The sequence below is a fragment of the Crocodylus siamensis genome, chromosome 4 (genome assembly GCF_052110815.1).
Source record: "Crocodylus siamensis isolate JL-2025a chromosome 4, ASM5211081v1, whole genome shotgun sequence".
NCBI lineage: Eukaryota > Metazoa > Chordata > Crocodylia > Crocodylidae > Crocodylus > Crocodylus siamensis.
Genome location: NC_143398.1, coordinates 169256546 through 169279897, shown reverse-complemented (window position 1 = coordinate 169279897; position 23352 = coordinate 169256546). Strand labels below are relative to the sequence as shown.

The window sequence follows — 23352 nt, the reverse complement described above, 5'->3', positions numbered from 1 at the left end:
TTAAAAACTTGCATAGGCCTAATTCAGAAGAAATATACTTGTATCCATTGTTACATTTGTAGCACAAACTCAGGTAGTAAATAATTACTGAAGGATTTCTAACTGGTGTACAAATAACCCTTGATCAATATGTTTGGAGAAAGAATGAAAGGGGATTTGACATTTCACACTAGATTGAGGAAATGTTATTACCCTGCCATACCCTGGTGTTAGAAAATGGTTAGTAAAAATTGTAAAAGAAAAATCAATTTGTGGTGTGAAGTTAAACAAAAAAACTCAACCCATTTATATAAGAGTAGGGTTACCATATTTCCAGTTTCAAAAAAAAAAAAAAAGAACACTTATTGGGGAGCGGGGTGGGTAATGACTGGGGGGTGCGGATGCGGTGATATGCCCGTGCCCTGCCCATCACTCCTAAGCCACAGCCCCCCTGGCCCTGATACTGCCCCTGACTCATAGTATCCTGCCTTCAGACCATACTAGTGCCCCTCACTCCCAACCTGCAACCCACAGTCCCTGCTTATACCCCTCACTTCTGAACCGTGGCCCCCTGGCACTGCCTGTGCCCCATGCTCTGACCCACAGTTCCTGCCCCCCCAGAGCCCCTCACTCCCAAGCCACAGCTCCCCCAGCCCTGCCGGTGCCCCTCACTTCTGACCCACAGACCCCTGCTGGTACCCTTGACTCCTGACTTGCAGCCCCCTACTCCTCCATCTCTGCAGTGTCTCCCAGCTGTCCCACCCCTGCTAGCACAGTCACCAGCCCTGGTGCTGCTAGGCTGCTCACCAAGCTCCCTGATGCTCCCAAAGAGCCTCTCCACCCCTTTACCCTGCTGGAAGAGCAGGTGCCTCCCCTGCTTCTCCTGCCCTTCTGCAGCACCAGTGCCCAGACAGCTTCCCCCAGCACCAGCAGGCAACTCCCCCCTCCCAAACTATGACACACCCAGACAGTGCTAAGCTCTGACCCAGCAAATCCTGCCTCCCCCACAGACGTACTTGTATGAAGCTGCCTCCCACCCCCAACTTCTCCCAGCCCCAAGCAGCTCCTTGCTAAGGCAAGCTGGGAAAAGCTTCAGTGCTGAGCAGAACACAATCCCAGACTTCTTTTTTTTTTTTTTTTTTTTTTTTAATATCAACAAAAGCAACCACCCAGACAGATAGGAGGACCCAAACAGAGGATGTGTCCAGGATAACCTGGATGTATGGTAACCCTATATAAGACACTTAATGAGTATTTGATCTCCTAGGTGCAACCCACTCCAATTTATACAATAAACGGGCTTCTTGTGATTACAGGAAGTTAGCAAAATCCACCTTGGTTCTGATCCTGGTCTTCGGCGTCCATTATATTGTCTTTGTGTGCCTCCCCCACACATTCACTGGGCTGGGCTGGGAGATCCGAATGCACTGTGAGCTCTTCTTCAACTCTTTCCAGGTGCGAAAGGTAGCAATATAAAGCATTATCCCTCTGTATGTATGTTCATCTCTGATCCCTTCTTTCTGGCTCTGCCAGTAATTCAGTGTTTGATGCTGTGAGAGACTAGAATTCTGATGCCAACAGCAGATCACCTTTTTACAGAGTCCTGAGAGGGTAAGTTATTGATTTCCTGAACCTGGCAGCAGCAGGTGACTGTAATTGTTCTTTTAACTGTAGTGGAAATAACACTATTATTTAGCATGCAATTTGCCTCAGAAAGGATTTGTGACTACTACATTTGGTATGTACATTCTTTTGATAAAATATTTGTGCACTGGTTTTGGAAGTTATATTTCAGAAGTAAAGGTCTGGCATTTTGGTTGCATAGCACAGAAATGTAGATTTCATTTAATCTATCTGTAAGTGAAATTTCTATTACAGCTGGGTTCAAATAACCACTGGTTGATGTGGACGCAAAAAAAGGTGAAATAGACGATAGCCTCTGAAGTGAAAAAGACTTGGAGAATGGAGCTGGTTAGGAATTTTCCATTAGAATGATCTCCTAACAGAAATACTTATTTTTCAAAATCAAAATTTTCATTTCATTTCAATTTTCAGCAAATTTTCATTTTCCCTGTTGGAAAAGCAAAATGGTCGCTCCCTGGAAGCCCACCAGGAAGACTCTGGGAAATGTCAGTCTGCCTGCCAGTGCTCAGGCTCTCCTCCTCCCTGCTTCTTGACTTTCATCCTCCCTGTGAAACTTTATAGCAGTAGAGTATAGCATAGAGTCTGAGAGCTGGACTGTTCAGCCTTAAACTGCATGCCTGAAACATGGGTGTCAATTTCACCTTCTGAAATTGGCAAAGGCCTCCCCAGCAGCCTGCCAAACAGAATGTTGCAATTTTGTCTCTGTTTCTCTCAAACAATTTCTCTTTTTCTGGCAATTCCTTAAAATGGTTATTTTAGAATTTTTTTAGCCTCAGTTCAGATCGTTTAAACAATGGGACTTTTTTTTTTTTTTGGAAGGCATTTCCATTTTTTAAACCAGCTGTACCAGAGTTGCCACCTTCCAGCTTCTCACCTTTTTCCCTTCCAGGGATTATGGTAAATAACAGTTTTAATTCCACATAGGCTTGCTAAAGTAACAGAGAAATTGGAGTGAGCTTAGAATACTTTGACTTCCTTACCCTCCATTAATGCTGACTTCCATACCCTCAATCAGTGCTGACCTTGTGAAGGAACACCTTGAGAGGCTGGCCACCTTCAAGTCATCCAGCCCTGACAGTACCCCAGGGTACTCAAGGAGCTGGCAAGCATCATAGCTCAGCTACTGGCACGGATCTTCGAGAACTCCTGGCACTCTGGTGAAGTGCCCAAAGACTGGAAGAAGGCCAATGTGGTGCCTATCTTCGAGAAACAGAGGAAAGTGGATCCGGCAAACTACAGGCCCATCAGCCTGACCTCTGTTCTAGGGAAGGTCTTAGAAAAGTTTATCAAACAAGCCATTCTTAATGGGCTGGCCAATGGCAACATCCTGAGGGATAGCCAGCCCGGGTTTGTTGCAGGTAGGTCTTGCTTGACCAATCTTATTTCCTTTTATGACCCATCACCTGGACAAGGGAGAAGAGATTTATGTCATATATCCTGACTTCAAAAAAGCCTTCAATCTGGTATCCCACAATCAATCTGATATCCCACCTCTTGGAAAAACTGGCCAACTGTGGCCTCGGCTTCACCACAATCTATTGCCTGGGGAATTGGCTCCGTGGTCAGCCCCAGAGGTTGAACCCACTAGCTGCTGGAAGTCAATCATCATGGTGCCCTGTGACCAGTGGGGTCCCTCAAGGCTCTGTCCTTGGGCCAATCCTATTCAGCACCTTCATTAATGATGTGGGCGTTGGTATCAGAAGTGGACTGGTCAAGTCCACTGACAACACCAAATTCTGGGGCAAAGCGCCCACACCTGAGGATAGGAGGGTGATCCAGGCTAACCTGGACAGGCTCAGGAAATGGGTGGACAAGAACCTGCTGGTGTTTAACACCAAAAAATGCAAGGTTCTCCATCTTGGGAAGAAAAACCTGCAGCATCCTTATAGGCTCGGCAGTGCTACACTGGCTAGCTGTACGGACGAAAGGGACTTGGGGGTCATGATTGACCACAAGATGAACATGAGCCTTCAATGTGATGCTGTGGCTAGTATAGTGGCCAAAATGCTGGCTTGCATCCATAGATACTTCTCAAGCAAATCCCAGAACGTCATCCTCCTGTTGTACTCGGGCTTTGTGAGGCTGCAGCTGGAGTACTGGTGTCCAGTTTTGGGCTCCAGAATTCAAAAAGGATGTGGAGAAGCTTAAGAGAGTCCAGAGGAGAGCCATGCACATGATCAGAGGTCAGGAAAACAGACCTTATGATGAGAGGCTAAGAGCTATGAGACTCTTCAGCATGGAAAAGCACAGGCTCAGAGGTGATCTGGTGGCCGCCTATAAGTTTATCACAGGTGCTCACCAAGATCTGGGGGAACATCAGTTCACTAGAGCGCCAAACTCCTTCAGGACCATTTCAGGCTGGACATAAGGAAGAACTTCTTTACAATTCGAGACCCTAAGGTCTGGAATAGACTGCTGCCAGAAGTGGTTCAAGCACCTTCTTTGAACACCTTCAAGAGAAATTTGGAGGTTTTTCTTGCTGGGATCCTATGACCCCTGCTGACTTCCTGGTCCTGGGGCAGGGGGCTGGACTCGATCTTCCAAGGTCCCTTCCAGCCCTAATGTCTATAATATCTATGACTTAAATTTTAACAGAAAATAGTTACTTTTGACATGCTTGTACACCTGGCAATTATCCCTTAATAATCTATTTTCCTTTCTTATTCTGCAGGGTTTCTTCGTTTCTATTATATATTGCTACTGCAATGGAGAGGTAAGTCCAAGGATAAGAATAAACTCCTGAACAAACTGAGTGGCAGAAAGGAGCTTTTGCACAGAACACTATAAGCATGGCAGGAAATTAATTTGTCTGCCTACAGGCTGAATGTAGCTACTGAGCAACTCTTAAAAGAACTTATCAGGCAGTTTGTGTCCTGAGATGTTCAGAAATGAAGTATAAAACAAATTCAATTAAAGCAATTTCTGTTTTTGTTTGACATGTGTCCTGTGTCATTTGTAGCCAAAACTTTGCAATGTTGTAAGAAACTCATTAGATATAGAAAGTAACATTCACTGTAAAAACAAAGTAAAAAATGACATCCTGGGTGAAATGTGTTTACAAGTTTTCTTAGTCAAGGTGGCCATAGCGGCAGAGGGCGAGATTCTCAGATTCATAACAGTTCCTGAAAATATTGCCCCCACTGGCCGCAGCGTGGCCATTTGCGAAGAAAAGAACTCTACAAGAGCAAGGGAATTAGAGTATGACCCATACATGAAGGTATTTGCATGGGCTGTGGGTTAAAAAAAAATAAAAAAAATTAAGGCTATGATCCTTAACCTGACAGCATTTATTTAAGGGGAAAATTCAGGAAAAAAAATGTACATAATGCTTCATGTCATGTGATTTTGTGATAGTGCTCAAAAGAGCATACACCTAAAGGATTCTGCTCGTGAATTTATACCATTCTCATTCTCTGTATTGGCTCTGTTGTAGATTTTATTTTATTTTTTCCTGTTAGGTTCAGACTGAGATCAAGAAGATGTGGACCAGATGGAACCTGGCTATTGACTGGAAAAGAACAACTCCATGTGGCAATTACAGATATGGCTCTGTTCTCACAAACATGACCCATAGCACCAGCAGCCAGTCTCAAATGGTGGCCAACTCCCGCACAGTCATGTTTTCAAGCAAAGTCAACAGAGCTGCCAACAGGCAGAATGACATGCACATAAATTTGCCTGGGTATGTTAGGAGCAACTCTGAACAGGACTGTGTACACCACTGGGTGCATGAGGAGGCCAATGAAGAGAAACAGGTGGATGATATATCACTAAAAGAGTCCCTGAGGCCACGGGATACTAACACAGATCCTGAGGAGAACAGAGGAGAACTAGAGGAGGCACTATGAACAGTCATGGACATCCATAAAAAACACAGAGAAGTAACAATGCAGCTAGAAGCACAGGGCAGCTGCAACACATGGTGGGGAGCAGCAACTTCTGGCTGCCATTGGGCCACTAGTGCAGTTGTGCAGCTGCAGTGGCAGCCAAGTATTTCTGCCCTTCTCACTCCCCAAAGTCAGCGCCTGGGGCAACTGCCCTGGTCTCCCCACCCTAGTTACGCCACTGCATGGACACAGCTAATGCGATATCCTCTTATGAACTGGGTTGCTAAATGTATCCATCTGTTGCCTTCAGCTGGCCTCAGTGAATATCCTGATCCAAGCTAAAGCTCAGTCAACAAGGTCAACTGGATCAAGGTGAAGGATCAACATGTTAGTGAAGAAGCAAAATGGCTTCTATACCACAAATTTTAAAGGCACAAAGAAGCAAATGATTATCAAGTGGTTTTATATACAATAAAACTGAATTATTATGTCATGCAGTCACTTTTTATAGACTTGCAGTACCTGCACTTAAACTCAGTTGAGATGAGTCCTTGGATGTTTTCTGCAGATGCTCTTCTGAAGGCCTAAACATGTGACTATACTTTTTTACATCCTAAGGAGAAAAGGGACAGAGATCAGAGGCACCTAAAGGAATTCTTTAGATTCTAGAAGATCCTGATTGTGAATCCGGGGCAGCCCTCCAAGCTTTTTATGAACTTGATCTCAAATCTGAATAATGTGATTGGTTTTTATTAACTGAGATGCCACTGTATTTAACCATCTATATTATTGTTTTAGTTTGTTAAAACCAAAACCCCTGTGTGGTTTTATACTGTGTGGTTTAAATTCTCAAAAAAGCCCCCTCCCCTGTTTGGTATATTCAATTTTGCTGCAAATTGGGCAAGATGTGACAATCCTAAATGAACACAAAATAATTTGATAACCTCAAGCTTCAAAGAAATTGTTCACAAAAAAAAACCCCAACCCCAAACATCACACTGTTCAGTAAAAATGTAATTAGTGCTTTCTTTCTTTGATTTCCTAGTTTTTGCACTGTGGCAAAAAAATAGGTCCTCTTACATGCTGTCCTCTGGAAAACCTCAGTGTTAAGCAGCAGATAGGTTTGTTCCCAATGCATTTCATTATACATAAGCAGAGGCTAGGATATGGTTAATACAGACTTGTGCTACTTCAACCACCTTTGGTCTTATAGCAAAATCACTTTCCAGAAATGCATCAGCTAGGGACAGCCATTCAAAAAGTCTGAGCATGAATTGATTCAGACTTTGCAGGTTAGTCTAACCTGCTGACAGTGGGGGAAGTCTCCCTCTGGGGCTTGGCATCATCTCATAGTGCCCCCTCACACAGAACAGAGATGGGGGAGAAGCAGGGGGAAGAGTCCCCCTTAGGGGGCCAGGCAGCCTCACAAAGTCCCCCTCCCCCAATCCCACCACAGGGTGGGGAGGAGGGTGGAGAAGAACCCCCCAGCACTGAACAGGGCCACTGTCCTGGCCCTACAGTGGTGCGGGAGAGGGAAGAGAGGGAACAGTTCCCCTCTGGGGCTGGGGCTGGGGCAGGCAGCCCTATGTGCGGGGGTGGCTCCCAGCTGTCAGGGAGCTGGTGGGGCCTGGCAATGCCCACCCCCCTTAGCTTCCCTGTGGAAGGGAGGGCTGCTGTGCTGCCCCCAGGCTTCTGACTTGAGTTACTGCAGGCAAGTGCCAAATATCTATCCACTTGCAAACTGAGGAAGCAGGGGGTAAGGCTCCCTCCACTCCCAGCAGAGTGCCTGCACAGCAGGGACTGGGGGAAGCAGCTGGCTCCAGTATGGGGCTTCCCCTATTGCAAGGGCTGGAGCTTCAGGCTCTGGCTCAGGGAGCAGACCCACAGGGATAAGGCAGGCTCTTCTCCCCCTGTGCAGTGCTGGTCAGAGCCATGCTTGACCTCCCCACCTGCTGCCAGGCGGTGGGGGCTGTATGCCATGGTGGGAGTGTGTGAGGGTCCCTACACCCCACACCCTGCCTAGCTGAGCTCCATGCTCCCGCTGCCTTTCTGCAGGGAGAAGAAAAGGTTCCCCCCCCAGCATGGAACAGAGCCTCCCCCTGCCCCCGCTCTGGGGCTTGACAGCATCACATGGAGCCCCATCCTCCCAGGCCTGCAGCAGGGAGAGGGGAAGGGAAGGGAGATTCATAGACATTAGGGCTGGAAAGGACCTTGGAAGATCATCGAGTCCAGCCCCCCGCCCAAAGGCAGAAAGTCAGCTGGGGTCATAGGATCCCAGCAAGATAAGCATCCAATTTGCTCTTGAAGGTGTTCAATGTAGGTGCTTGAACTACCTCCGATGGCAGACTGTTCCAGACCTTGGGGGCTCGGACAGTAAAGAAAATCTTCCTTATGTCCAGCCTGAAACAGTCTTGCAGTAGTTAATAACCATTTGACCTAGTCATCCTTTGGGGCACTCTGAACAAACATTCCCCCAGATACTGGTGGTCACCCTTGATAAATGTATAGGTGGCCACCAGATCACCCCTGAGTCTTCACTTTTCCAGGCTAAAGAGCCCCACGGCTCTCAGCCTGTCATCGTAAGGTCTGTTTTCCTGATCTCTGCTGATGCACATGGCTCTTCTCTGGACTCTTTCAAGCTTCTCCACATCCTTTGAATTCTGGAGCCCAAAACTGGACTCAGTACTCCATCTGCAGCCTCACCAAGGCCGAGTACAAGGGGAGAATGACGTCTCGGGATTTGCTTGAGAAGCATCTATGGATGCAATCCAATGTTTTGGTTGCTTTACTAGCCGCAGCATTGCACTGCAGGCTTATGTTCATCTTGTGGTCAATGACGACCCCCAAGTCTCTTTCTTCCGTAGTGCTAACCAGCGTAGCACTGCCGAGCCTATAAGGATGCTGCAGGTTTTTCCTCCCACGGTGGAGAACCTTGTATTTTTCAGTTAAACACCATCAGGTTCTCATTCACCCATTTGCTGAGCCTGTCCCCATCCAGCGCCTCAGTGTCCCCCACACCATCTTGGGAGGAGGAGGAAGGGAAAGAGTCCCCCCCAAGCACAGAATAGAGCCCCCCTCCTAACCCTGTTAGGAGCCTACCCAGCATGTCCCCATTAAGGTGAAGGGGGCAGGGAGAAGGGTTAATTCCTCCCTCCCTCCCTTCCCTGCAGCCGGGGTCTGCCAGCTCCAGGGGCCACCTCTGGAGCCCCCTCCCTTCTGTTCCCCAGCAGACAGGCTGGCCCTGGTTGCAGTGGGGGAAGGAAGAAAGAATTAACCTTCTCCCTGCCCATTTTTCCTTAACAGGGCCATGCCAGTCAGTATCTCTGCTGGGCCAGTCCCTATTCCAGTTAGAGAGCAGGGAGCCCCGCCCATCCCAGAGAGCATGCTGGGATGCTGGGGAGTCTGGTTGATCTTAAACCAGCAAGGGATCTGGGACAGATATTGCATAAACCGGTTTGAGCCAAATCAGTTAAGTCTGATACTACGTTCAACCAGGTTTATCTCAAGCCAGTTTCAGCCTTTTCAAACTGGTTTATGTGCACTGAATCTCTGTTCTGTTACAGGGTTTAACCAGTTTCTGATCTCTTAAGCCAGTTTGTGTGTAATGTCTGTCCCTAGCCATCAAGATCTTTGCCAAATGCATAAGTCCCACCTTTGTTCATCTTTGGTCCTAAGTCCCCTTTCTACTAACATACAATCCTACTCTGATTTCCAGGCAGTGGTCTTCTTTTTTACCAAGGATGAGGAGCTCAAGCCAAGAGCTACATACCCCAAGCTTCTCCAAGTGGCACCAGAGCAGCTTTTTTATTGGCCAGTTAATTTTACTGGATGCTTTCCTACAGAGCTGCTATATCAGGTGATGTATTGGGTACAGCTCAGATACTATGGTGATAATCATTTTATATCAACCTGAAAGAAGAGTTTAGGAGATTCTGCCTGCTATTCCATCTTGATCTGCATATGGGGAGCTCAGCAGAAAAACCATCGTGGCTATGCAATAACTGTCATGATAGATGTGCAGCCTTCAGTCCTGCCTCTTAGAGCTATTTCAGTCCTCCTGCTATCTGTCCCATCATTGTAAGGGCAGCAGTACAAAGGTAAGATGCACATCTGGAAATATTACACGTGTGAGACTACATTGCACAGTCTGCTACACTTCCATGTATTCACACATAGTGCTTAAGTTTAAGATGTAAATGTTTCTAAAATGCCAGAATTTGAAGGGGAATGGGAACTTATGACAAGTTTAGAAAATTGGCACAACCATGCCTCATCTCAGTTCCAAAGAGACTGAGATAACCGACTCAAAATCATATGTCTGGTGTACATTTGAACTTCAGCATGAACTGCAGCTCATTGCTTTCTACAAGGCATGAAAAAAATGCAGATCTCATCACTTCTCCCATCTTGATTTCACTAGAAATAAACTTATTTTCTGTCTGGCTAAAACACATGAGGGCTGATGCTGTTAAGTGCTAGTTGATGTTATGAGTTAATTATGCTGCTTCACTTGCTATTGTTTCATTATTTTGTTGGGCAAATAATGTTCAGTGGTATGTGAGAGTGATTAAAAGAAATTTCATTTTTTTCCCAGCTTTTGTGCGTCTCTTAAGCTATGGTGAAGCATCCTTAATGCTTGCTCTCATTTATCAGGTACCTACCTTGCAATTATTAAACACTGTTCCCTGTTCTGCTCAAGTATTTCCTGTTGTTAAATCCCATGTTGTGTTCTGAAAAGCTCTAATCCCTCTCTCTGAACCTATTAGTTAGTCAGTAAACATACATAAAAGGGGAAGGATCAGATAAAATAATTTCTTTTCCATCTCTCCCTCTATTAGTTGTAATGCTGACTAATTCTAAAGTCCTTGAGCTTCAAGTGAAAAGCATACCATATAGCCATGTACAAGAACTACATGCTACAGTAATGACTGCATAAATTACTACAAATTTGACCAGAGGAATGCATCCTTTTGCTAAAAATATATAACTTCCAGCCAGTTTTTGTAGTAATTTATTGTATGATGAAAAAAAATGCTCTCCATAGGACCAATTCAAAGCCCACTGAGAGACTTCCATACTACCAGTACACTTTGGGTCAGGCCTCATACACTTTTGGCACCAGTAACATACTGGAGGAGTGGAGGACTCAGGCACCAGCTTTGCCTGCCAATCACTGTGGCAGAGGAGAGTGCAGAAATAGCAGCAGCTGTGCTTTCGGCATGGTCATTGTCTCCGTCTGTGCCCAGCTTCCACCCAGGGCACTCAAGTACCTAGTTATGCCTCTGTCCGGCACTAGCATAGCTCTGACTGCATCTCAACTTGAGGCCATTTTTCACATTCATTCTTGCTCAATCCCTTGTTCTTCCTCTCTCTGCCCTAGTGTTAATCTCTGCCACTGGGTAATATTGACTGGTAAACATACAAAACTGCTCTTTCTGCTGACTGAGCTGTGGAAACTGGTATCAAGCTTTCACTTCTCAAACAAAGATCAGGTGGGAAAACAAACTTCCCTGACTGCATCTGCAGTTTAGATTGTGAACAGAGTCCTTTCCTTGTTTCTACCAGTGACCACACATTGCTATTTTGAACAACACCGCTTAAAAGTGTATTTGTCTACTCCAACTATTAGCAATGAAGTGAGGTTTTTTGCCAGTTAAATTCTCAGCAAAAGCGGAGTGCTTCGCTTACTGTCATAAATGTATCTCTCTACGTATTGCAGGCAACAAAAGAATGAAAATGCTGTGCTTCTTCATGAACTGCTAATAATGCCTCATGTATATCTGTGGCTAAGGAGAAATCTTCTTGTAATAGCCCTTTCAGAAGTGCTGGAGCACTGTATTTGTGATCTCTCTCTCTCCCCCCCATTATAAAACACACATTGCCTCGGGATTGTTCATTCGACACAAGATTAAATTTCACCGTGAAGAAGGTTAGAATTTGCATTCCCCACTTCCTAACAGAATGTGCTAACCATCAGGCCATGAGGTAAGTGTTGTACAAAGCATTGTCAAGCCCCCTGGAAGCTGGACCACTGGTTTGCAAAAACAGAAGCTATGCTATTGTATGGGGGTGGGGAGTGGCAGTAAAACTATAAGAGAGCAGATCAGTGGCTCAGAAGGCTAGACTCCAACCTGCAGGAGTGGGAGTCCTGGGTTCTGGCCCCAGTTCCTGTCCCAAGTGGCTTTGCTGCACATTTACTAGATCAGTCTTTTAATGAGGAAAATTTTAAAAGCTTCTGTTCCACTGGGGGTAGGGTCCAGGGCTAGAACCCATAGCTCCTACCTGTTTAGGGCACTGCGCCACTCGTTCTGTGGTAGCCTTACCTTTGGTGGTGGTGACTGCATGACTTTGCTGGGGAGTCAGAAAAATAGGTCCAAACCTCTGTCGGGGGGGGAGGGGCAAAGCTGTGGAGCCGACAAATCAGATCTTTCCCTACCTGGGCAAATGCCCTGATGCAGGGGTCAGCAATGTTTTTGGGCAGTGTTTTGACTTGTAAGATGAGATGTGCTGTGGGGGGGGGATGGTGGGGGAGCCGCAAGAAGACTGATCCTTGTTGTGGCAGCATAGCCCCGGCCCCTTCCCTGCCATCCACGTGCGCCAAGCAAAATGCCTTCGAGTGCCACACCCTGGCACCTGTGCCAGGGGCTGCTTACCCCTGCCTTAAATGCCTCTGTTATTAGGCTATGAAGGTAGGATGGTCTGTTTCCTTGTCTGGTTCTAAGACTGGGTTTTTTTTCTCCTGACCTGCACATGCCGAAGTGATTCTGTTTTGCCTCAGAGCCTATAGCCTCTAAAGAAGCCTTCTCACCATGTGCACAAAGCAAACTCAAGGAATGTACAGATGTGCAAGTGGAAATAGTATATAACATCTGCATAAGTGGCAAAGATGGCAAATGAGGGTGAAATAGGAGTTGGCTCCTAAAACTATAGAAGTGATAATTAGGTGTCCTAATAGCAAACCAGAATCCTGCCCTAGATCCATCCTTCCCACCTCTCTCCTACTGACAATGGACAGTGCAATGCTTATCACTGTGTTTAAAGACCCTATTTTCCCTCTACATGGAAGAATAGCTGTTCCTGCCTCTCTCAGTGAAAACTGCCTACAACAGTGCTTGTTCACCTTCATATTATTTAAGATCATAGATTCAGAATAATATGCATGTCCAACTTGTACCAGCTTCCTTTTCAGCATTAAAATTCCAATAGTTTAGTTTCTGAGAGCTATATAATCACTGGTTTCTTCTAGAAAGCTGCTGTTAATTAGTTCCTCTGCACCACTTTCCTCAAATCATTACCCAATGATTTGCTCAGTTGAAATAACAGAGGTGTAACTCTCTATAAGAGAGACATTAGCTCATCTAGAGTCCATTGGTGATTTGGCTGATAACTGATCCGTGCCTCACTGTTATGCTCTAGTTAAAATGCTGCCAAGATAAAGTAACTTTCATTCCACCCTGAGAATGGTTACGGTCGTTGAAATATGAAAAAGATCATGACTTCACCGTCCAATTTCTTTTTTTAAAATGGTCATACATAAATTTAATGTTTGTGAAAAGTGCCTGATTTACTACCATATACAAAAATCCTGTCTATCCACACAAAAGCAAGGGTAAGAGCAATAGCACCAGTCCTGGGGCCTGCATTATATAGAAGATCACTGTTACCTGTCCGCTCCATGTTCTTGGGGAACCCTGACACAGGACACAGACTGTCTGACTCACAATGAATTGCCCCCCCACCCAAACAGAAACTGATTAAGATGCAGTGAGAGACACATCTAAAACCCTCCAGATAAGGGTGACAAAAGTGCAACAAGTGCCCTAGGTCTCATTTGCATCTGAGATGGGAACAGATGACCATTCATTTACATGAGAGATGGAGAACAGAAAACCTGAAGCAGAGACTGCAGTGAATTCTGGGATCAGCAAAGCAGGGGAACACTGCATGATGGGGAATCTGCGCTCCAAATGCTAATCAACCCCCACACCCAGCTCAGCATTTATCAGACCAGTTCTAATCTGGATTTACAAAGGACTTTTCCTCCCCACCCCCCCCCCACACACCTCTAAGCAAAAGTAAGTTTATTAGGCATCTCGGGCGGTACATTCCCCGGTCCCACTATGGGAGGCCTATGTAAACTTAATTGGCTACAACTCGGTTGCCGGGTTAGGGAATGCTGAGGCAATAGACCGAGTCAGAGGGGGTATGAGCAACATTTGAACAATGGTACAGGGTTCATCACAGCGTCCAGCCCGTTGAAGCCCTGTCCACAAGTGTTGTCATACTTTTCCCGAGACGACTGGTGGAAGTCCTCTCCTCAACAGGTTATGAACACTCCAATAATTGCCTTAAGTCTGTTAAAAGATTGGAAAAGTAAGATCTGGAAAAGTCATGCTAAGCTGAGGCTTGTTAACAGCAAGTAAAAATCCAAAAACCCTGATGCTACAATCTATTGTTTCTGAAGACACCAAGAGATATCCCATCAAGTATATCTGCTATCCATAGGAATGTCAAGCTGGCTCCAAGTAGATGTTTCCTGAGTATCAATCAAGTTCCTGAGATGTTCCACCCAGATAACCCCTTGTCAATAGAAAAGACAATTTGATTTACAATATTGAGAATGCTTGAAAGAAACTGAACTGGGGGTATAAAAATCTGTAAAAGCAGCAGCAGTGTGTGTGCTGACACCACTCGCTTTCTTCTGGAGAGGCTGCAGGAGGAAGATCATCTCCCTTCAAGGATCGTGCTGAGAACTTTGACCTGTCAGCTTTGCAACCCGAGTGCCTTGGACTGGTGAGATCCCAGCTCTCTCTCTCTTTTCTCTTCTCTCTCTCTAAGCACAGATTTCTGAACTCGAACTGTATTAGTTAAGCTTGAGCTAAGTTTCCCCAAATACTTAGTGAAACCAGGGTATACTGTTTGTGTTTGTTTTTCCTTTGCATGTCTATCACTACTAGTGTCAATATATATTTCATCTACTTAGCAATAAATAACTTTTATAGTCAAACTGGTGGTAACTGGGTATATTTTGCCTTCTTTACTTCTCTTTCCCCACTTGCTCTGTAGCAACGCCCCTCTTACCTAAGCTAAAGATCCCTGTGAAGCCCAGAAATACGGTGGGGTCTGCTCATCAAGAGACTAAAAGATTGGGACGTGCTGAGTTCGAAACACATAAGGGGATCAGCTTGTACAGGCTGATTGACCCAGTTTGGCTCAGACGTGCCCTAATGAACTGAATGCTGGCCCATGAGGGTGTCATCTGGACACCCAGCCAGATTCAGAGGTATCCTGTTTAATTGTGTGCTTGTGTCTGACTGTGGTTATTGTTGCTCTGATGAACTGATTCTTGGCATATGAGGGTGTCAGCCTGTCCATGCTGATCAACCCGGCCAGGTCAGGAGTGTCACATTAATCTGCATGTGTTTGTGTGTATAACTGATTTGGGGACTGGAGGAACCCAGCCCCACTGAACTGAGTCCTGGAAGATAGCTCCATTGGGGGGGGTGAGGGCTTGCAGAAGGGAGAGATACAGCTCTGTATAGAAACACAAGTAACACAAGCAGCACATTGATAGAATTACGAAGACCTAAATAAATGAGCACACCCCAAAGTAGCGGGCAAATCTAGTAACATCACACTACGGGTAGATTTACACAACAAACTTACCATGTCAGGTATGTATGCTCTCAAACATTTCCTCCTGCTCTGTGGAGTTGGCTTCTTAATGTGAAAGCAGCATGGGTGTGCTTTTCAAGGTGCTGCAAGCAGTCTAATTGGTCCTGACATGCAGTAGTGTTAAGTAGCTCACCAGCAAGACCTCCAACTATTTCTGCTAGCAAAGCTGTCTGTTGCCTTTGTGCAATAACAGTCTCATGTCTTAAGACAGAATGATGAGGGTTTACAAGGCGATTCTTGTGCATGGCAGTCTGAGGAAAGAATATCCCTAAGCCACCTTCTCTGTAACCATCAGTGATTTCTTCAGAAGGGTTGGGAATTTGAACAGTCAAATAGTTTGGTCAATTGACCAATCAAATATCAGTCAAAAATTGCAAAAAATAAAATCAAATAAATGGCCAGTAGGTCCTAATAATATAGAGAAAAAAGCACAAATTTTCCATTAAGAAATGTGTCACAAAACAGATTTTGGTCAAGAAAACTGCTATAATCTTAAATGGGTCAAAAATATGCAGTCAATTGACAATATTTGACCAGGCAATTGACTAGCCATCAACCTTATTTTTTCTTTTCCTTCTCCCGCCCGCCAAAAGATGATACCTGGTAAAAGGGGCTCAGTAAGATTTAAGATTCAAGGGTGGCCAACCTGTGACAAGTGCTACAAGTAGCACGGGCAGCCTGTGTATGTAGCACATGACAGATCAGAAAGGGGACAGGCATTACAGCAGCAGATAGGGCAGGAAAGCAGAGCAGTAGACTGGGCAGAAGGGGGTGAGAGTGGTATTCAGAGAGGATGTGGGTCTAATTTGTGGTACACCTGCCCAAAAGGTTGGTCCTACAATGTTTAAAGGCATAGCCAGTAGCTGTATAAAACTTCCTTTTTAGTTGACCCGTCAGGTTGCTACCACCTCAGCTCTGTTAATCACATTTAGGGCCTTGTTACATATTAATTTTAAACAGCTTCTCAAGCTCTTAACCCCTGAACTGTTCACACATCAACATCTGAAACTAGCTTTAAGCATACTTTAGGTGCCTTAAAGTTACACCACTCCAGGGCAAGTTTCTCTCTGATCTGTCTTACCAGCTTGTGTTCTATTAATGTGTGGCCACTCCCCATAGATAGCTGCTCAAGTTACAGTCCTCCAATATCCCAGGATGCACTGTCCCCTCCCCCATCCTGTTCTGTGTAGATGAACTTTCTACCTCCTGAACAATATGGCCCAGGGAGCAGTTCTGACACCGCGCTAACTCTCCCTCCCACCCCTAGGGTGCAGAGGTTCAACCCCATGCAAACAGCCTGCTGAGTACATGTCAGCTACCCTGGGTCACAGGGCATGGAGGGGTACAGGAGTGGGGTCTAGGGGAGATGTGGGGGAACAAGGTAGGGAACCAGATCAGGTCCCCATGAACTAGGGTTTTCTTTCTGGGATAGGGGGAGTAGCTCCCCCAAAAGCGCCTTCTCTTACTATTCCCACTCTCCCCACCTTGGGAAACACAACCAGCACCCCTTACATCCTAATCCTAAATCCCATTTTATTAAAACATGAGATCTTTCTTAACGAACTTCCTCTATATTTCTTTTTAAATTCATTTTAACTTCTTTTTATTTTATCCTTCAGTGGTTGAATTCCTTCATTTCACCACCATTCCTCCACTGCATTTCCTTTTCCATTTCACCTCCCATTTCATTACCCACTCCCATCCTGTTAACTCTCTGCCTCCCAGCTTCATGTTCCTGCCCTACCAAAACCCATCTCTCACACATCCCCCATCTAAAACAGGCATAGAAGCCAGCCCTGGCTTACCATCCCTGTAGTAGGAACATACAGCTGTCAGAGGAGACAGTCAGAGAAGGATTTTAGCCTTAAGGTGCGACTACTCCAAATTTCAGCCAGCACTAACACTGGCCATCATTTGAGCAGCTCAAAGTGCAATGGGTAACAAGGCCCTTAGAGACAGCAAAACACTGTTCATTCCTTCCCATTAAATACATCTCAAGTTCCCCAACCATTAACATCACATAAGTACAAAGTAGCCATAAGGTTGTTGGTAAAGGCCACTGAAAAACTTTCCTATGAAGGAGAGTACTACAGTAGTATGAAGGGAGCGGAGGAAGGTCTACTGCCTAATGCATTAGCTCATTCTCTTCCACATTCCCTGGATGGAAGGAAGCCTGGTTTTGCTACTCTGTGGGCATGTCTACATGATATGTTTACTGTTCAGTTGACTAATTAACTGCGTGATAAATACCTCACTGTCTACATGTGCAAACCTATTAGGGTGCATGATACTAATAAACTCAGCAGAAGGTTAGGACTTGTAAATACAAGTGTGCAGCAGTGCACATGTAGAAATTATCCCAGCTGGCTGTGGCATAGGGTGCTTCAGTGCATGCTAGCTAGCAGGAAGCTTCTATGCCAAAGCACACTCATGTCCCAGCTAGCCCTTCTGCAGCAAGTGGAGCCCTGCCAGCTAGCCTCACACTGAAGCACCCTTGTGCCTCAGCCACCCCTCCACAGCAGGATGTGGAGCCCTACCAGAGCAGCCCTGGGCTGGCAGGCTGATCCCACTCCTCCAGATCCCTTGCCAGCCCAGGTTGCTCCAGCTGGGCTTCACATGCTGCGCACAAATAAACTCCAGAACAGTATGCTGCAAAGTTTTTTGCTCCTTGGTGCGCATTTAAATAGTGTGCCTGGGAGCAAACAACTCTGGAGCAGAAAGCTCTGAAGTTTATTTGTGTGCATTAATTGCACATGTAGATGTGCCCTGTGGATAGGATAGGTATGCAGTCCAGTAGGTTGCGGTGTTACCGAATCTTCCACTGGAATTAAGATCCTTGTGCATCAGGGAGTGGATAAACAGCTTCTCTCATTCATGCTTCAAGTCAATGATTCTCACTGGAGGCGTTGCAGCACCTTGTGATGCCTTAAGATCCTTTCAAGGGTACTTCAAGATACTATGCAATATTAGCACTGTTAGGTGTGCAAACATGATTCAGAAGATAAACCCAGGGAGTTCCAAAAGAAATTCATAGTGTTAAAAACATTCTAACCTGTAGTGGTTTTTCTGAGTGCTTTGCAACAGAAAAACTGCTCTATTATTTTTCTGTAGTCAAAAAACAAGTAAAAAATGAACAGCTGGCATTTTAGGCAATGCCTCAAGTCTGGAAAGGTTGAGAACCACTGCTCTATGCCCTTTGAGCTCATCTGGGAGCAAGTGGAGACTGTGCTATTAGCATTTTTATCTTTGCTCATATTTCAATTACCCCCTTGTAAGTTCAAGTTTAATACACTCCTTCCTATAACTGTACTACTCATATAAACACTCTTAATGGAGTTTTGGAGGAGCAAGGCACATGTAAGCATAGATGATTATTTGGTGATCAGTGTGACCTTTTTAAGACTGCTTTCCGTGGAAAGATGCGTGTAAGCTCCCTGTTGAGCAATACTGAGTAGACTTAGACTTAAAAGGGTTCAATAAGGTCATAATCTGCCTTAGGCTCATCTGACACTTATTTTTAAGAGGCACTCACTCATGGACTGAGCCAAAGTGCTAAGTGAAGAGTCAACAATCATTACCTGGTTAGCTGCTCTTCCACAATTGAACCCCTAAATTCACTAAGACTAGGCCTTCAGCACTTCTTGCTTTTATAGAAAAAACAGTTGCAAGATCCAAAGCTTCAGAGACAGCACATTTAGGAAATAAAAAATAAAAACAAAGAAAAACTAGAAGATTTTTTTCAAGAGCAAAAATAATAGGCTTGCACTGGGAGTCAGCAGCTTGTCTTTCGTATATTTTAATATTTATCCCATAAATTATCAAGGGTAATCTGGGAAAGTTTGGCGGGAAGGTTTGTCTATAGTAAACCACGTTCCTCCAAGACATCCAATACTGGCTACTACCAACAGATATAGGACTAGAAAGACGATGGGTGACATTCTGTTCTTCATAGTGTCCTGATTTAATTGTATACAAGGTCATCCAAGTGCCAAAAGTGCTTACACAAAAGTTAGCATTCTATTCCCAGATACATAACTAACTACATATGGGCAAATTCTGACTGGGCAAGCTAGACCTCTTAGCTTTTCCCCAAATAGCTGGATGGCTAGGGCATTCACCCAGCAATCTAGAGGTCCCAATTTCCAGGGCCTTCTTACCTAGACACTGTTTACACTGGATCTCTCTGATTTTCCTTGCATAGCAAACCACCACATGCAAGTCCACCATTATCCAACTCCATCTCTGGCACTCCTTTTGAAGCTGGGCCACTGGACTAGGAGAAAAGGAGCAAACTAGAGGGAATATGGCTGCTGGCCTGGATTCTAGCAGAGGCCTTTGTTCCCAGTGAGGCAGAAGCTTCCCTCCAACCCCCCAAAAAGACTGTATTGGTTGTTTAGCTATAAAAAGGGGCACTGAAGAAGGGCCTGGATAGTGACTGAGCTGTGGTGCAGCCTTAGAGTGCTATGCTGAGAAGTCCAGGGCACCCATGTTCAAATCCAGTCAAGGTGAGGGGTGCCCAGAACCCCTAGTTTCCCAGGTGAGGGCCCTAGGTAATGAACTATACAGTCAAAAAAAGGACATGCACACTTCCTCCCACCCCATCCTCATTAAAAAATTGGGCAACTGTGGCATTGATGCCTTCACAGTCAGATGGATTGCAGATTGGCTGAAGGGTCGCACTCAGAGGGTGGTGGTGGATGGGTCATATTTGACTTGGGGAGAAGTGGGCAGCGGAGTCCCCCAGGGCTTGGTCCTTGGGCCTGCGCTGTTCAATTTCTTTATCAGCGATTTGGACAACGGGGCGAAAAGCAACCGGTTTAAATTTGCTGATGGTACCAAAATTTCAGGTGAGGTGAGCATGCTAGTAGAGAGGGAAAGACTGCAACAAGATTTGGATAGGGGTAGGCTAGCAAAAACAGGATGTGCTTCAACACTAACAAGTGTAGAGTGCTGCACTTGGGCAGTAGTAACTAGCAGCACACCTATAAGATAGGAAACTCCCTTCTTGAGAGCACAGAGGCAGAAAGGGATCTTGGAGTCATTATTACCTCCAAGATGAACATGGGCCGACAATGCGAGGTCCTGGTTGGCAGGGCTAACCGGACCTTGTCATGCATCCACAGGTGCATCTCTAGCAGGGACAAGGAGGTGATCCTCCCCTTCTACGCAACACTGGTCAGGCCACAGCTGGAGTACTGTGTCCAGTTCTGTGCGCCCCATTTCAACATTGAGAGGGTCCAGAGGAGGGCCACCAGCATGATCCAGGGACAACAGGGCAGGCCCTACAATGAGAGACTGCGGGACCTGAACCTGTTCAGCCTTCACAAGTGACTATGCACCCAGGAACAAAATACACAAGTAGCTTTTTTGGCATGTAGAGAACCAATAATGGCATTGTCGGGGATCGCTGTCCCCTGTGAACCTAACAGACGCCGCCTGCCACTTGCCTAGGGTGTCATCAGATATAATTGGGGTCTCACACACGTACGCTTCTCCTGCCATGACTTGATATTAATGGAGTTGGTTCAGATGCCTTCACTTGTAGTCCAATTACGAGTCTCCCCGGCGTCTCGTGAGGTCCCGAGTTTCTGAGGGCTCCGCCACCCCTACACCCTCGCCCATTCCACCGGGTGGTGGCCAGCCGGCTGGTCTGGCCACATATCTTTAGTTCCTCCCGGATAATCAACAAAAGAAAGGTCAATCAAAGCAAACACGACAACCAAGACGGCTCTCCTGGTCTGTGTAGCTGCTCCAGCTGTCTGCAGCCACCCTCCAACTCAGACGTGACCTTCGAGGTGTCAAGCACCCCTTTGTTGGCTTTCTGAGAGCCCCTTTGCAGGGCTTGATGAGCTCCCTTTTCAATAGCTTAAGTTCACTATTGGACTGTGCCCCTATTACAGGGAATACTGTACCCCAACGTCAACCGTGCCCCTCTATTAGGGTTATTACAGTACCCTTCTCCTGCCGGGCTCAGCCAGCTCCCAGACGGTAAACAAACAGTTCTACCCCCACAGGGGCCAGGAAACTGGGTTCCAAAACCCCACTGGGGTTTTGCTCTCTGCCAGAGGCTCCCACCAGCGCTCAGCGTCGCTTTCAGCGTTCCCTGCAGTACCTTCTCCTCCTCTTCTTTCCGGTTCTGCATTGTTGCTGCTTTCTGGTCCTGGCCTCTTCTTTATACCAGCAGGGGAAATATCAGCCCCTCCCTTCCCAACACACCTGGGTAAGGGGAATTTCTGCCAGGCTCCTTGGGGCTGTGGACCTGGGGCCACTGACCCTCTGCCTAGCCTGGGAGCCTTGGAGCCTGCTGGCTCCTCCTCTCTCTCACAGGCATGTGGACAACCAACTCTGGACAATTACGTTACTTGGGCACACGTTACTTATATATTTATATATGCCTCAGCCACCTGCAGGCAGATACGGATAAGGGGAGCATGCCCTACCGGTATCTCTGCTACAGCTGCCTCTAGCTGATACCTGTGGGGGAGATAGCTCATCTGCCACAGTGGTGGGAAGAACAAAAAGAGCAGCCACCTGTTACCTGACTAGAAGTGACTTTGAGGTCAGTGTGTCATGTTCCAGCCAGAAGGTCGTGCACATGTATACACTGCATAGTGCTCTATCTTTGTACAGTGCCTTAGCACTTTGCAGCACTACAAATGAACATGTGTCCAAGGCCTCAGACAATGAGGAAGGGGATGGAAGGTCACCCCACATTCTCTATATTTTGACATTTTACCCTGTCCCTGAATTTTATGGGTACATCCAACATGAATATACGCATTGCACAAAACTTAATAAATTACAGTTAAATGGTTTCCACATGAGAGGGTAACTAGAATGGATGTTAAAAATAAAGATGATTGCAGTTGTCCTAGACTGAGTCTATCATGTAATGGAACTTGTGGAGGTGGTGATGAAGAAACGGTGAACATTTTACATGAAGAAGCTCAATTACAATATATTTCATTAGATGGAAATAATTTGCCTCACATATAATAAATATATGAATTTAGTCCCAAATTCCTAGCTTGCTAGCTTTCTGAAGTAGAAATGTCTAGCTTTAGTAGTCATAGCATCATCTTTGAAGTGCTCATGGGATCTTGTATAAGAAAGCAATATCTTTAAATCAAGCAGGTAGGAAAAAAAAGACTGAGAAAGAGACTGATAAAAGCAAGAAAACCGATTGATGTAAATTATCACACTGAAAATCTATTCTTGAAAAAAAATTGAGTTATTTGACTGTCAGAAAAAGATTAAATCCTACTCTATGCTCTTAGGATTTGACTATGAAACACTGCAAAGGTTGACAGCAAAGAGAAAAAAAAATGAGAGGGAAGGCATAAAGGTAAATCTGTATTCCAAGTAGAATGGAAGTTGAACTAACAACCTAGAGAAATAAAGAACGGTATTCAATGGTGGCAGTAACAAAACAAAAAAACCAAAATGTGACCAGTCCACTTAGCTGCTTCTCCTATCACTGCCGAGCTTTCACTGTTGATTTAAAAAAAAAAAAAAAAAGAGGAACTCATGGGGTAGGGAGGGGAGGAGCTGGTTTTATTAGATTTCCTGCCTAAAAGCCAAATGCACAGTCCTTGCTGAGGCCAAAGACCCGCTAACTTCAATCTAGGCTCCAAATCAGACTGAGGTCCTAATTTTGGAGTCTCCACAGATTTGCATGACCACAGTAGATAATCACTGCAGTGTTGGGGTGTTTATACAACCTGGCCTCAAACACCCGACTCATCATAGACATATGTAACGTTGAACTGTTTCAGTTACTGGCAAAAAGGGAATCAGCTACTTTTGTAGAGAATGGTTTTCCAAAGACCAGCACTGAGGGAAGAGATTTGTCATATAACTGACATCTACGCTGACACCAGTTCCAGCTAACAGGGAATATTATAGACTTAGCATCTGACTGCAAAGGTTCACAGAATGAGTCAAAGCTTTAAAAAAAACCCAGTGACTTGCTTACAATTCTGTATTTCACAACTGGAGAATGTGGGTGAGGATTATAGAAAAACTCTAAAGGTCAAACATTATTCTCAGTGCTATTAAAGTTGTAATTATCTATCGCAAGTACTTCTGAGGACCGCAGCCATACTACCTGAGCACCCCATTACTGTAATGTATTTATCCTCACCTCACCCATGGAAGGTTGGGCAGAGCCGATTTAAACTTGGGAACTGAGGCATAGGAAGACTAAGAAATTCAGTCACAGACAGAG

The 23352-nt window shown here is 45.4% G+C and overlaps 1 protein-coding gene across 1 annotated transcript in view; it reads left to right on the top strand.

Annotated features, from left to right (window-relative positions):
• The window catches only part of PTH2R (parathyroid hormone 2 receptor), a 94553-nt gene extending 88342 nt beyond the window's left edge, over positions 1-6211 (top strand). The window contains exons 11-13 of the mRNA XM_090041225.1: positions 1296-1434; positions 4295-4336; positions 5082-6211. Coding sequence (XP_089897351.1) covers positions 1296-1434; positions 4295-4336; positions 5082-5471 — 571 coding nt within the window. The 3' untranslated portion in view covers positions 5472-6211. The remainder of the gene's footprint in view (positions 1-1295; positions 1435-4294; positions 4337-5081) is intronic.
• The last annotated feature ends 17141 nt before the right edge of the window (positions 6212-23352 follow it).